General features: G+C 45.2%; 2 protein-coding genes across 3 annotated transcripts in view; one reads left to right on the forward strand and one right to left on the reverse strand.

Moving 5' to 3' along the window:
• Window positions 1–3,446: 3,446 nt before the first annotated feature.
• Gkn2 (gastrokine 2) lies at window positions 3,447–11,399 on the forward strand. Of its 2 annotated transcripts, none has more exons than XM_021165788.1 (6): window positions 3,447–3,491; window positions 5,426–5,479; window positions 5,891–6,028; window positions 9,307–9,417; window positions 10,074–10,230; window positions 11,125–11,399. In XM_021165788.1, exons 1-6 carry the CDS (start codon window positions 3,480–3,482, stop codon window positions 11,205–11,207), a joined length of 555 nt encoding a protein of 184 aa, XP_021021447.1. In that variant the 5' UTR covers window positions 3,447–3,479; the 3' UTR covers window positions 11,208–11,399. The 2 variants fall into 2 exon arrangements, with proteins under 2 accessions (XP_021021447.1, XP_021021446.1); XM_021165787.1 differs by lacking the exons at window positions 5,426–5,479; window positions 5,891–6,028 and adding exons at window positions 7,237–7,290; window positions 7,702–7,839 and having other exon boundaries at window positions 3,455–3,491.
• Window positions 11,400–15,070: 3,671 nt separating this feature from the next.
• Window positions 15,071–15,436, reverse strand: part of LOC110297062 (gastrokine-3) — a 5,796-nt gene continuing 5,430 nt past the window's right edge. The window contains exon 6 of the mRNA XM_021165852.1: window positions 15,071–15,335. Within this exon, the coding sequence (XP_021021511.1) occupies window positions 15,241–15,335 (95 nt within the window). The 3' untranslated portion in view covers window positions 15,071–15,240. The remainder of the gene's footprint in view (window positions 15,336–15,436) is intronic.

Genomic DNA, 15,436 nt, shown 5'->3' on the forward strand with positions numbered 1-15,436 from the left:
ATCTGGACAGGGTCAGTGATGCTGAGGATGGGATGGTGGACAGCTGATCCCTCACATCTGGACAGGGTCAGTGATGCTGAGGATGGGATGGTGGATCCCTCATGTCTAGATGGGACCAAGTGACTGTTCCTTACCAGGAGATATGGGCACAGGTGGTCACCTGTGAGAAGAAGAAGAAGTCTGAAGAAGTTAAGAGCAGGTGTGTTTTCTTCATACCATTGTTTCATACTTCTGTCACTTGAATGGCGCTANGATGACCACAAGGTCACATACTGAGGACAAGGAAGCCATATAGGAAGAAAGCTGAACCATACGGGTCATGAACTGGAGAACTGCCCACCACAAAAATCATCTGCACTGGACATCACACAAATTCCAAACACAGGCTCATGTGCCACGCATGGAGACTTAGGAATTTCTTCCTATTTATTTGTTATTTTTTATTTTAGTTTTTTCTCTCATACATTATATCCCAACTGCAGTTGCAGCCTACAGAANAGGAAAAGATTTTCACCAACTTCACACTGACAGAGGCTAACATACAAAATATATAAAAAATGCAAGAAACTAAANATCAACAAACTAAATAATCCAATTAATAATGGGTTACAGATCTAAGCAGAGAATTTCTCAACAGAGAATGACTGAGAAACACTTAAAAAAATGTTCAACATCCTTAGCCATCAGAGAAAGGCACAGCAGGAAGACTCTGAGATTCCATCTTACCCCTGTCACAATGGCTAAGATCAACCGTTCCTTACTGACGCTGGCATAAACATTCTTCCTAGGTCACAGCAATGGGGTGTGTGTAGTTGTGAAGGAATGGGCAGGAAGAGAGGCTTTACAGAGGAAAGACAGCAGAAGAATCAAGGATGACTTCAAGTGTGCATGCTAAAGACCTGAAGAATTTTTTAAGAGAAAAATATGTGTAAAAAGAGCTGATTGGGAAGTAGAGAGGGAGGAAGAGAGGGAAGGAGGGAACAAAACTTTGTATAGGAAATTGAAAAATATCTTAATAACTGGGTTAATGAGAAAAATCACAGTAGGAATTAATTTTTTTAAAAGAAAGATAAAATAGTTATAAGATGCAAATAAAGCATACTTAGCAGTAAAAACATTATTGCCTAATGCTTCCATTAAAAATAGCAGAAAAGACTCTATGTAAGGGGGTGACACTCCGTTTAAGCATCAGACAAAGGACAGCAGTCATTCTACCAGAACCAAAGCAGAAATCAACAAAGAGGAAAAGTCAGTAGCTGAGGACNCAGACAGGAACATTTAGAAAGAGCAACACTGGGGGACCTGACCTACTGGGTGTAGACCTATCTGTGCATCTGGGGGTCATTGTCATTGGGTAGCATAACTGAACCAGTGAGGCAGCATAGCAGCAAGCAGGAGGCTATTTCCATGGACCCTGGGTGGCCTTAGATGTTAGAGGCGAACAGCTATTCACTAGCAGATGTTGGAACTTCTAGATGTCTAAATGGGAAAAAAATGTACTGGGACCTCATACTATGCTCAGAAGTAATAGTAAACTTAAATTTGAAAAGCGGGATTTTAAGAAAATGTAGGAAAATGCATTAAGGACATTGGAAACACTTTTTAAAGCAACACTAAAGCAAAAATGATAAGGAACAATGCTTGCAGGAGTTGAAACAGCTCTGTGGGAGNTTAGGAGGTCTACTCGCCCACAGTGCCTCATAGCATAGACCCGCTGTGCCTCAGCAGGCACAGGCATGGATGCGCTCAGGACAGACCCCTCTGTGTCTGGGATTTTACCCCTCTGCATCAGTGAGGCTTAGGCAGGGGGAACATCACAGCTAGCTTCACATTCTCCTAGTGAAGGTTTCATTGAGTTGAGGCCAAGCCTCACAATTCTCAAGGCTATCCTCTGTGTGTGTGTGTGTGTGTGTGTGTGTGTGTGTGTGTGTGTGTGTGTTTGTGTTTCAATACAGGGTTTCACTCTGTAGCAGTCCTGGGTGACTTGGAACTCATTTTCTAGACCAGGCTGATCCCAAACTCACAGAGACCTGCCTGCCTCTGCCTCCCAAGTGCTAAGATTGACATTCCAAGGCTATCTTTAAGATGGCAGCAATCTACATTCAGAACCCTATTCCCCAACTCGGCAAGGTGAGAAGCCATGCTTGTCCCACAGCAGTCTCAGAGGACTTGTGATTAAGAAGATGGTCTATGGCATCAGGCTGGGCTCAAGTCTCAGCTCCTACCTTTGGAAGTTGTGTAGTCCCAAGGAGTTACTTTAGCTTTCCTGAATCGTGGTATTCCTGCCTGGGAAATGGGAGCAGGAGCCTAAGAACTGAGTTAATATGTGCACTGTGTTTAGAAGGTGCTGGAACATGTTCCATAATGCTAATAGTCTCACCGTTAGACCTATGGACTTGGATTTCCTGGGGATGGTAAAATGAGGCAGCAGAAGGTTGCTCACACATCTGAAAGCAATCCTGTCTAGTGTCCTGGCCTTTTTGCTTCCTTGTGTCGATGGAGTCACGGATGGGAGAGCACTAGCAGATGTTCTTCAGAACCGTAGTCCTTCCTGCCGCAGGGACCTCAGAAACACTTAGTAAAGACACGCCCTTTGCCATCCCAGCTGAGCAGTCCTGGCAGCAGAGTTCTCTGGAACCAGGCCACCCCTAAATGCCCACTTCTAAAGACTTCTTTAAAATCTTGCTTATTCTTGTTATCTCCTTGCTCAATAGCTCACAATTGACAGTTGTGTTAAAATCCAAAACCTCCCTTTGCCTTATTGCAGTCATCACCCCCTCACGATGCTAACTGTGGCATTAAAAAACAAAAACAAAAACACCCAAGCTCTGCTCTTCTCTCAATCTTTTTAAAATCTGACACTTTCTCAAGGTAAGTGGAGGTGTGTCCCTCTTCTGTCCCTGGTGCACATTTGGCCATTGCTAGTTAACTCTCAAATCTTGTTCCTCATGAATCTGCAGATGGCCACTGACTCTAAAGGAAGGGAAGACAGGCGGCTGTCCATATTTCAAGAAAAGCTCCCAGCCACTATCCTCACCTCGTCTTTTCATGTCTAATGTCAAGGCAGACAAAGTTGATAAGCTGAATAGTGTTGAAGGGACCGTGAGTGGGGCCCAGAAGTCTTGAGGACTTTACATTTGGGCGAGCAAGACACCTTTAGTGTCTGTGTGTGAAGAACAAGTGTCCTGAAGTATCATTACAGGGTGGAACTCAACCAGTGCAAACCTGACAGATAAACNGAGTGTTTGCAGAGTGACCAATGGGGAGTTTTCAGTACAAACTAACAGACTCCACTGATACCTGGGATGTGGTTGGGTCTCAGTCCTGATAAGGNAGTTTGCTAAGGTGTGTCAGAGATACGGATTAGATCTTTTCTGACATGATCACTTAGGAAAGAGATTTCCACATTCTAAAGCCCATATAAAAACTGGACGCAGCACAGGCATCCACACTGCTCCAGCTCCTTCTCTTCAGGCAAAATGAAACCCCTCGTGAGTATGCGTTCGTCTTCTCTGTTCTCTTGCTGCTGCTTGTAGCCAACGTGCTTCGAATGTCAAGGGTCTCGGACAAACTCTCTGCACTTCTATGCTGCTGTGATTGAATTAACAGTGTCTGGGGTGGGAATGTTGAATATTTGTGTGTCAGTTGTCTATATTTCTTAGGTTTATTCAGGATGTACAAAGGAAAAAAAAGGAAATCTGTAGAGATTTTGTTTGGAGGGTGTTTTTAATAATAATCCCTTCTCATCACTTTGTGAGGGGTTTAGGTATTTGGGAGCAATCCCATTTGCCANGAAAGAGAAGTATTACTTTAAAAACATTGTCTGTAATAAGAGTGATAGCAGCTTCCCCCAAACCATGCTGAACCCAAGCTTTTATCATGGGTGATTATCTTTGTTTGTTGTGCCGATGGTGTAGACCAGGTACTGCTGTCCTCGATGTAAAGTTGAAGACACTGAGGCAAAGGGAACTGGATTTTCCTGATCTATAAGCTCGGGACTTAGGGTGTGGGTTCTGTCTCTTGGGCCCTGTGAACAGTAGTAGAGGGGTGAACTTAAGACAGCCAGAGTGCTGCTTGTTTAAGTTCTTTATTCAGGTAAAACAAACCCTTTAATGACTTCCTTCCCCCCACATCCCTGTCTGATACCGGATTCCGGTAGTTCTGCCCGGATACAGGATGGACGTTCTCCCCCAGCCTCTGCCTCTTGTTTTCACTCAACTTCTAGAAGAGAAAGCTGCAAGCTAAGTGCCAACCCTAAAGTGACAAAGACAGTCAGCTTAATAGAGTCTTCTCCCAGGGCCTCTTGGTTTTCCAGGAGGAGATTTAAGCCTAAAGTAAAAACTTATAGCAAAGATGTATCAACCTTGATGTGGGTAGGGGGGATCTGGGGACAGAGGACACTTCTTGTGCTTTCTCTAGCCATCCACTGAGCTGGCCAGTTGATTCCCTTGTCCAAACTTCTAGTCTAAACCCAATAAATAGGATATAGAGAGGCCACCTGGAACTCCAGAGCTGGCCTAAGATGGGGTGCAAAGAGCCCCATGTAAGTGGCCTGCAGGGGTCTGCATGGAGATTGTTGTTAGAGTCTCCACTGTGGGGCACCCCAGAAGATAAACGTGGGTAAACAGATAGAAAGGAGGGTAGAATGTCCCTACAGGCAGTTATTAGAAGCTTCTATCCTTCCACACACCTTCCACACACCTTCCACACACCTTCCACACACCTTCCACCCACCAGTGTCTGAACCTGGCAGTAGAGTTCACTAGCAATCAGAAAAGAGAAGGCAGCAGCTGCTGCTGAGGTTGGGTCAGACTTGGTCAGAGCATCAGAGCTGTGTCTATGTTGGTCCCTGGCCCACTGCTCCTGCCATGTCCATGGAACTANCAAGATTCAGGCTATGNCACCTATAGATACCTTCCTTGGTGTCAGAGATTCAGGCTATGTCAGCAGATAGATACCTTCCTTGATGTCAGAGGTTAAGTGTGCTCCCTGTGTCCTCCTTCCAAAGCTGTGCTTAGAAACCCACTGTGTTCACGTCACTCGCAGATTCGTGTTAAAGGGTTCATTCCCTCAGTGCCAAGGAGTGCAGGCTTTCCCCTTAGGTCAGAGGACATAACTTATCCACTAATGGAAAGNCAGTGTAACTCACACCAGGTCCCTCCCTTCCCATGAGTTTGTTCATCCACCCAAGATTCTCCACCATCTAGAAGATACCATGCTGGGGAATGGGTAGTATAAGAGAACCATGCGTCTAACAGATCGCAGGAGCTCAACAAGTGCCTACTAAGTGGGCAAATGTATTGTCTACTTTCTAAAGTAGAAAAATAGACTGCTGGTTACCTATATGGCTAGCCNTTGTGCCTCCAGGCCCTCCGTCTCCTGCTGATCCTCTCAATGGATGACTCAGATTTGATGTGTCTTTCAGGTGGCATTTCTGGTGGTGCTGTCCATCTTTGGAATACAATCGCAGGCAGAGGAGGTGAGTTGGCTTCTTAGAGCTATGGGGTAAGACAAGAACTATGTGAGACCAGGTCATCCCAAGGACCGTGGAAGTCCACGTGTCTTCTGTGAGATGAGATCCCAACAACGGAAAGGATGAAGTGGTCTTCATTTGTTTCTACCCGCCACACCGTCACAGTGCAAACCAANGCAGGGGCACTCCCATTTCCCTTCCAAAGATATCGCTCCAGCTCTCCCATACATANTACAATAAACCAGTGAGAGAANNTNTGTGCTTCTGNCTCAGCACNAGCTTTATCTCAGCATGAGCTTCGCATGGGCTTCCGGTGAACTGTCCACTGAAGTCAGAGGTTTTATCTTGGTGAAAGACCTGCTTTTCAAATGCACACTCTTTGTGGGAAATTTAATTTGGCTTTGTTGTCAATTCTAGATTTTTAATATCTTCGTCCCAAGCAAAAATGGCGGCAATATCCAGGAGACAGTGACCATTGACAACCAGCAGAACACGGCCACCATCAACATCCACTCAGGCTCGTGCTCCTCCACCACGATTTTTGACTATAAGCATGTAAGCCGAGGCGGGAGCTTGATGTAGGATCATTTTGTAAAGGGCAGGGGTCAGCTCTATAGTACATATTTAAATTATATTTATTACTTAATTATTCTATCTTTACAAGCCTTTACATTTTTTCACTTCTTCCTTTCCCCTTAAATTATTAAAGAAGCAAATAAAACCATTTCTAAGGAAAGAAATACATTTACTCAACAACAATAATATCCCACTGTGGCCCAGACATGAACAGGAAGAATGCTCAAAGCAATGCCCAGAACTGGAAAATGCCAGTGGGACGACTAAGTGAGAACTTCTGCTACAAAACACAGAAAATGGGCAATCTCAAGTGATCAGAAACCCAGAACCATGCACACACTTCAATTACTAATGTAGTACAGACAACATTACACTTTCGAGAAGGCCTTCCCAGTATTGGTTACTGAGTTAAAAATAAGACTTAGAAACCTGCTCTGAAAGCTTATTGTTCTCCACCCATTTACTGACTTGGATTAGTTTGCTAATGTCTTTCTCTAACAATAGACTAATAGCTACTATGACTATATCATAGTAGACTCATGTCTATTGTGGGACACCTTACCTGGAGACAGCCAGCCTAGACACCCACTCTGGAGTTACTCTCCTCCTCTTCTTTCTCNAAACTCCCGCATGCTTTCTTCCTGGTGGTACCAGGGGTACCATGCCACCTTTAAAAGCATAGATTCTTCCAAGTCTTCGACAACTACAATTATCTTTACATAGATTTCATGGAAATCCCCAAAGTGGCTTTTAAAAGATCAGCTGTGGAGACTTCGTTTAACCCTCTCCTCCATCATTGACCTCAATGCCTTGGTCTAGTGCCTGGCTTTAGTTACTAAAACTTCTGAGAGTTGAAAACTAGGAACTAGAATGGGTTTTGTGCATTTGAAGCATCACAGAGAAATTTTCCTTTCAAGGTCAAAATATCGTGACAACTTGTGCTCTTTCCTCATGTCAAACTCCTCACACCTGTGCGTTTCCAAGACAGCTTCCTCGAACCCCCTCCAGCATGTGGATAGAGTCTGAGAAAGAGAAGTGAGGGAGGAAAGGGGAGAACAGGAAAGGCATGTGGCATTAGGGTAGACATAGCCTGCCTAGGAGATTTCTAGAACAATGNTTGTGCCTCCAGGCCCTCCGTCTCCTGCTGATCCTCTCAATGGATGACTCAGATTTGATGTGTCTTTCAGGTGGCATTTCTGGTGGTGCTGTCCATCTTTGGAATACAATCGCAGGCAGAGGAGGTGAGTTGGCTTCTTAGAGCTATGGGGTAAGACAAGAACTATGTGAGACCAGGTCATCCCAAGGACCGTGGAAGTCCACGTGTCTTCTGTGAGATGAGATCCCAACAACGGAAAGGATGAAGTGGTCTTCATTTGTTTCTACCCGCCACACCGTCACAGTGCAAACCAANGCAGGGGCACTCCCATTTCCCTTCCAAAGATATCGCTCCAGCTCTCCCATACATANTACAATAAACCAGTGAGAGAANNTNTGTGCTTCTGNCTCAGCACNAGCTTTATCTCAGCATGAGCTTCGCATGGGCTTCCGGTGAACTGTCCACTGAAGTCAGAGGTTTTATCTTGGTGAAAGACCTGCTTTTCAAATGCACACTCTTTGTGGGAAATTTAATTTGGCTTTGTTGTCAATTCTAGATTTTTAATATCTTCGTCCCAAGCAAAAATGGCGGCAATATCCAGGAGACAGTGACCATTGACAACCAGCAGAACACGGCCACCATCAACATCCACTCAGGCTCGTGCTCCTCCACCACGATTTTTGACTATAAGCATGTAAGCCGAGGCGGGAGCTTGATGTAGGATCATTTTGTAAAGGGCAGGGGTCAGCTCTATAGTACATATTTAAATTATATTTATTACTTAATTATTCTATCTTTACAAGCCTTTACATTTTTTCACTTCTTCCTTTCCCCTTAAATTATTAAAGAAGCAAATAAAACCATTTCTAAGGAAAGAAATACATTTACTCAACAACAATAATATCCCACTGTGGCCCAGACATGAACAGGAAGAATGCTCAAAGCAATGCCCAGAACTGGAAAATGCCAGTGGGACGACTAAGTGAGAACTTCTGCTACAAAACACAGAAAATGGGCAATCTCAAGTGATCAGAAACCCAGAACCATGCACACACTTCAATTACTAATGTAGTACAGACAACATTACACTTTCGAGAAGGCCTTCCCAGTATTGGTTACTGAGTTAAAAATAAGACTTAGAAACCTGCTCTGAAAGCTTATTGTTCTCCACCCATTTACTGACTTGGATTAGTTTGCTAATGTCTTTCTCTAACAATAGACTAATAGCTACTATGACTATATCATAGTAGACTCATGTCTATTGTGGGACACCTTACCTGGAGACAGCCAGCCTAGACACCCACTCTGGAGTTACTCTCCTCCTCTTCTTTCTCNAAACTCCCGCATGCTTTCTTCCTGGTGGTACCAGGGGTACCATGCCACCTTTAAAAGCATAGATTCTTCCAAGTCTTCGACAACTACAATTATCTTTACATAGATTTCATGGAAATCCCCAAAGTGGCTTTTAAAAGATCAGCTGTGGAGACTTCGTTTAACCCTCTCCTCCATCATTGACCTCAATGCCTTGGTCTAGTGCCTGGCTTTAGTTACTAAAACTTCTGAGAGTTGAAAACTAGGAACTAGAATGGGTTTTGTGCATTTGAAGCATCACAGAGAAATTTTCCTTTCAAGGTCAAAATATCGTGACAACTTGTGCTCTTTCCTCATGTCAAACTCCTCACACCTGTGCGTTTCCAAGACAGCTTCCTCGAACCCCCTCCAGCATGTGGATAGAGTCTGAGAAAGAGAAGTGAGGGAGGAAAGGGGAGAACAGGAAAGGCATGTGGCATTAGGGTAGACATAGCCTGCCTAGGAGATTTCTAGAACAATGNGACCTACGAGAAAGAACTTCAAGCCAGGCAGAGATGGTCTACATTCGAATTTTCTGGAAGGAACGTCTCTAGACATTGTGACTACTGTGTACTAAAAAAGTACCCTGAAATGAATTNTAAATTTCAATGGATTTGAATTTAAATAGCCACATGTGGAGTCATTATGATATTGAATTGTAGTTAATCAAAATTGAGGAACAGGCTAAATAAGTTGACAATGGCATTGACTCATAGTAGATACTCGGTCTTTTCTGCTAAGACTCAATGCCAACCCCACCAAATCTGAATGCCAGAAACTGTGGAGTCAGTAACTCTGTCCTCCCCTTCAGGGTTACATTGCATCCCGGGTGCTCTCCCGGAGAGCCTGTTACGTCATCAAGATGGACCACAAAGCCATCCCTGCTCTGGACAAACTCCAACGGCTCCTCTACGAGAAGCAGGTAATTTGGGGTTCCTTGAGAACTCTGCTCCTGAGCCAGCCTGGGTTTCTGCCCACGTCACTGTCTCNTGAGAATGAGACTGTAGACCATGATATATATGTCCATGCATACAATGCTCACCTTTCCAATGTGTCCTCACATTTGGGAGAGGGAGNCATGGAAGCTCATGGTGGTGCAGTTTTCATCATAGAGCCCAGAGTACATGGACTTTTAAGAACTTAAATAGACTGTCTTTGGAGAGAGGCTGGCAAGCCTCTCTTCTCAGAGGTGAGATCTTAGATCCAGGGTTCAGTTGAAAATGAGTACATTTATGCTATTCNGTGATGGATCAATGACACAGACAAATAATACCAAAAAGTGAGAATCTCCACACAGCACACTGAAGCTAGACACTGAGTTCTGATCCTGTCTACACGGCCCTATCTATCTTCCTTTATCAGCCGATTTGCCTTCTTTTGCAAGTTTCATTGCAGTAATACACTGTGGGTAAAAACGAGCTTTTTTCCAGACACAGCAGTCAGAGGAGAAAAATGACTTGAGACCCCAGAATGCCCTTTATTCAAAAACTGGACAGAGAAAGCCATTTACAATGTAAAGTACGGTCCAATATGCTTCCCAGTGTCTTCAACACCATTCTTCTCTGTTACATCATCTAGACAATGAATGCTATGGACTCCCCAGAGTATACCTGGNTCAGGTACAACCCTCTGAAGTCTCTGATCACNAAGGTGGACTGGTTCCTGTTTGGGTCGCCTATTCGACAGCTATGCAAGCACATGCCNCTGTATGAGGGTGAGGTGGCTACAAAGCCTAGTGAGTACCATTGGAGCCAAACAAGTTCTGGAGACTTCTGCATGCCACACAGTCCAGGGGGTGGGGGTGGAGCTGTGTGAATTACGCATAAGTGAGAACATGACTTTGTACAGTTACTTCAGGAATAACTTAACTTAATAGTTATTTCTATTACGTGCATGGACCGTTAAAACAGGAATACAGAAATGGGCAAAGCTCTGCCTCCNTGGGGCANAGTAGAGTGGGAAAATGATTGAGTGACAAATGGCAAATGGGATCAGACAGGGTTCCTGGGCATCAAGAGGAGCCCTGGGATCCTCTTATATCATACATTAAGTGTTCCATGTTAAAACAAAACAAAACACTTCAGAGCATCCTTCAAGCAGTATCCTCTGGAGGTGGCAAAGAATGTTGCCAGGATCCGGCATAAAGCATTCCAGGAAAGAGAAGGCAGAGCCCGTGAACAGGCAGGGGACAGCAGCCGGGTGTCACAGGGCAACGTGACCATCACTGAGTTTTGCACTGACTGTGGCAAAGTGATCAGAACCAGTGGAAAACAAGACACATTTGTCAGAGTAGTGGGAGGTAAAGAAGGTGTTAGCATTTGCTGCCCATTTACCCAAAAAGTCAGCACTCATAATCACTTAGAGAGGCAGCAGGGCACTCCGTCAGCACCAAGTCACATGACATCCACCAGATCAACTCTTCCAGAGCTGGCAGTCTTATGTAAGTTAAATTATTATTATTATCAGNAATAGTAGTAGTAGTGTCAATAAAGTTATGGCTAAAATCTTGGGTGCTATGAAATTATCAGCTCTGTCCCCCACCCCTGCAGTCAGGACCCCTTGCAAATACTGGCTTGCTAGATTGAAACACACTTCTAATGCTATTTCTTTACATTTTTCCCATTTCCAGAAGAGGTGAGCACTGGAGCCTGTGCAAAGGTTGGACTCCTGGGGATCCTGGGAGTCTCCATCTGTGGAGGAATTCACCTTTAAGATGGTCCATCAACTGACTTTATCTTTTCAAAGAAATATACCTTTGGTTTCCACTCAGAAGCCAAAATAAATTCTTCCCAACATTCCATCTACTTATGAAATCGAATAATAACACAAAATATGTATCTATAATGATATATTTATCATTATAGATATTATTATCAAAAATATATCTGTAGTGATATATTTACAAGATATCTGTGTGTGTTTGTTCCTTTCATGAGCAGGCACAGTGGTTTCATGGGCCAAGGAACATTGATCTTAGTGAATAGAAGGACTTCATATAAGAGAAATAATGTATGAAAGTGTCCAGATGATGGGGCACGTGCAATCTAAGCAGTGGGGTATGAGCCTCTGTCTCTCTGCAGCTCCCTGCAGACCAGCTGAACACCTAGATCTCAAGGTTCAGACATTAGGGGTGAGCAGGGACAAGGACAGTGGCAATGCCTTTTCTGGGAAGAGGGTGGGGCTTGGTATATTACCTCACTGCCCTAATGAACGAAGTTCCCTCTTCTGACCAATGAGTTGGCTTTGGGGGCCATTCGGGTGCCTTTTAGGACATACATTTTAATTTGCTGAAGCAGCAGACTTGGCCACAGTGAACAATATCCTCTCATGTGTTGACCTGGAGTAACCAGGGAGGAAGGGCCAGTAACACCAAGAACAGGATCAGAAAATCTGGGAATCCAGGTTAATAGACTGTACGAAAAGTGTCCAAGGCTTAAAATTAACCACATCATTGTGGATCAATTCTAAGATCAATTATCCAGGTCTTCTATAGTCTGGGCAGTGGGATGCAAGTTCAGTTCAGAACAAAGAGATTTAAACAGAAATCTCTCTGTCACGGAGTTTTTCCAGTCCTCTCTCTGATCCATGACAGATGCATCAGANGTGCCTTCTGGGTACTTAGCACTGAGGTATGATGGGCTAAGAGTCTCAAGCTGCTCTACTTGAGGGTGCTATTTTCTTGGTGAGGAAACAGGACATTTCTATAAACAGTTGGATGACAGTAGTAGTGAGCGTGCTATACACTGCTAAGNAAAGGACAGTGTGGTTTAGATNTTTGCTAGTGACGGAACCCAAATGGGGTTTTGTTGCAGTTGAGGGTAAGCTGAGAGTGTTGTGGAGCTAGCTGCAAATGAGGACCGGGCACCCTGGAGCTGGGTGCTTGATGGAGCCTGGACTCTTTATCTGCCTTTCAGCTGGGTCTTTTTGTGGTAGCCTCTTCGTGGCTTTCCTCCCTGAGGAGAGAGGAACAGCACCATGGTCCACCCCAGGGTCCCCATCTCAGCGTCGTTTCCAGAGAGATAGAGACAACTCTGATTATGAGCTGGTTTTAACTATAAAGTCTCTGGAGGCGACCCCAGCTGGCTCCTGTGGCCAGGATGGTCGGCTGGGTGCAGGGAGGGTGTTGGCATCAGAAACCTCCTGGGGTTTGCTCTGATAGGTCTGCTCCTCATTGCTTTAACCATGCTGGTTCCACTTTGAAAGCAGGGCTACACGGTCTGCTCTCTCTTTTGCTGTCTCTACACCCCAATCCCTCTAAGGGAGGCTGGGGCCTTGCTACAGTTCCTTGTAGTTAGCCCTGTCTAAGAGCTAAGGGAAGTGTACATCAACCTTTTAATCCAGGGATGTTCAAGCCCAAGGTCATGAGCAAAGATGGAGCCTGGACCAGAGNGTCTCAAATGCTGGACCAGGCCACAGGTCACAACAGGCAGGGAAGATCAGCTGTATCTGGAGCCTGCCTGCCAGAGGAGGCAGGGNAGGAGTGCTAAAACCCTGTGTGTCATACACACTCCCGTTGCTCATCCGAGGGGAGAAGATGGTCTGTTCATTCATAGATGCTGGGGTTAGAAGATGGAGACCCCATTACTTCATTACAGAATTACCTGCTAGGATTCTTGACTCAGTGAATGAATTCAGCATTATTTTGCCAAACATAATGAATGCATTGGTGAGCCAAGACAAAGCTGAGCTCTCTGGTTTCTGATAATGGTGAAATAACTTAGGTCAGTCCAGCTTTTCTATCNTTACAGTTATGCACCTGAACAAAATATGAAAAATGACTTCTAAAGGCATGAGGTGTCCCTAGCAGAGAAAACCNGAAGAAGGGTTTACTTGTCTGCAGCTGATAAGAGCTGTCTAATACTGTTCTTCAAAGCAAGCTTTATTGAAAGCCCATGTCTCTTCCCCATTTCCTTCTTTCTGGCTAGCATAACCTCAGGCTATGCAAGCAACAGCTAAGCATTTCTTCTGTGTGGTCCTTCAGTTGTAGGGGGCTAACCATGATCTGTCAGATTAGCTGTGACGTCACTCCTGTCCCCAGGAGACAANCTATCATCACTGTCACAGCCAGAGACAGGTCTACCAGCATCCAGCAATGAGAGGANGACCCTGCAATGCATACTATGGGCCCCTCCGTGAAGAAGTTTTGGGCTCAAAATGTTTATAATGCCCGGGTGGAGAAAGCTGAGCTAAGTCAGCCCTGTTTCTCCTAAGAAAACAAGATCATAGCTTCTCTTAAGACAGCAAGGAGCAGACTAAAGAGCTCAGGTGGCCAATAACACATAAGCAGACGTCTGCCAAGTGAGGTGTCCAGGAACCATATTCTTTCCAGATAAAGAAGGATGGATTCAGATGACTGGAAATTCTGCTCTTTGCTTTTTCCTATTCTCCTTACTACAGTGATATAACACTGATGTCCGGAGCTATCTCAGCCGTTTTGGAGTCATNGGGTAACACTCTTAGAGAGGCAAGTTTGGGAAAGGAAGGACTATGACTTACCTTATGCCTCAATACAAATCTTGATCTATTTTTAGANGTCTTACACACAACTGAATGAAAAGAGAGCCACCTAGCCCGTAACACCTCAGGAAACAAGCTGCCATTGCTATCACCCACAACANCCCTGAGCAACCTGTGCTCCAGTTCCTCGGTTAGGATAGTCAGGCCCTGGGGTCTCAGGCTCGGGTCCCTCCATGGAGCTCAGGAGGCTATCGCATGGACCACTGCAGGGGTCTCTTGTTGAGGACTCCAGAAGTCTGCTTTGTAAAGTGACCCCACTCTAGAAGGACCTTGAAAACCTTGACCCTAGGGTTTCCAGGAACAGAAGTGGTGGGGAGAGTTACACCTACCACATGGGTTGGAGGGGTTAGTGATGGGACAAGGCTGTCCTCGGCAGAGGGACAATTACAGAGTGAATGCTGAATATCTGGATCCTTATTATTTTGTCATGGAGACACCTATCTAAGGGATACAGCTCCTGGCTTAGAGTTCTAGAGGGAGGCTCCATGGCCACTCTGTGGGTCGTTACTGTGTAGTTGGGACAGCACAAGAAAGACACCCCAGGAGCCTCAGTCCCAGTTTTCCAGAGATGAGTGATGCCTCAGACCTGACCATACAGACTGGGCTCCATTGGTGGTTCATTCATCTGTTGCCAAAAAATTCTCAAGAGATAGCCTAAAAGACTCAGAAATGAGAGGTTCTGGTGGAACAACTCCATGATGCAGGATGTTCTGGGAAGCACGTGGCCAGCAATGCACAGAAGATGAGGGAGGANACAGAGAATGAGGGAGACTGCAGGGGATGAGGGATACTACAGAGGATGAAGGAGACCCCCAGAGGATGAGGGATGATGCAGAGGATGAGGGATGATGCATGGGATGAGGGATGATGAGGGGGATAAGGGATGATGCAGAGGATGATGCAGAGGCTGAGGGATGATGCAGAGGATGAGGGATGATGCAGGGGATGATGCAGAGGCTGAGGGATGATGTAGAGGATGAGGGATGATGCAGAGGATGATGCAGAGGCTGAGGGATGATGCAGAGGATGGGGTAAGGGGATCCATCTGCTGGACCAGTAACACTGGAACTTTATTATTTATTCATACAAGGTAGAAGAAATGCACCTATTCCCCCCAGATCACAAGGTTCCATGGGAAGCCAACATGTGGAGCACAGAGGACTGCAATGAGACACTTCTCACAGGCAGAGGCTGGATGAGGCCTGTCCAGTCTGGCTGATGTAGAGGTTCAGAGCCCAGGGATCTCACCACAAATGGACAGTCCCATGAAGGGCAGAAGCTGGAGCTCAGAACATGAGTCTGGGTCCATCGTCAGGGCGGTACCTTCAAGAGGAAGGATCCACACTTTAGAGACAAAGTCAGAGTCAACAGGTACATGGGACACCAGCATTGGATGAACCCTCAGGTCAGCAGGGGCCCACACC

The sequence above is a fragment of the Mus caroli genome, chromosome 6 (genome assembly GCF_900094665.2).
Source record: "Mus caroli chromosome 6, CAROLI_EIJ_v1.1, whole genome shotgun sequence".
Lineage (NCBI taxonomy): Eukaryota > Metazoa > Chordata > Mammalia > Rodentia > Muridae > Mus > Mus caroli.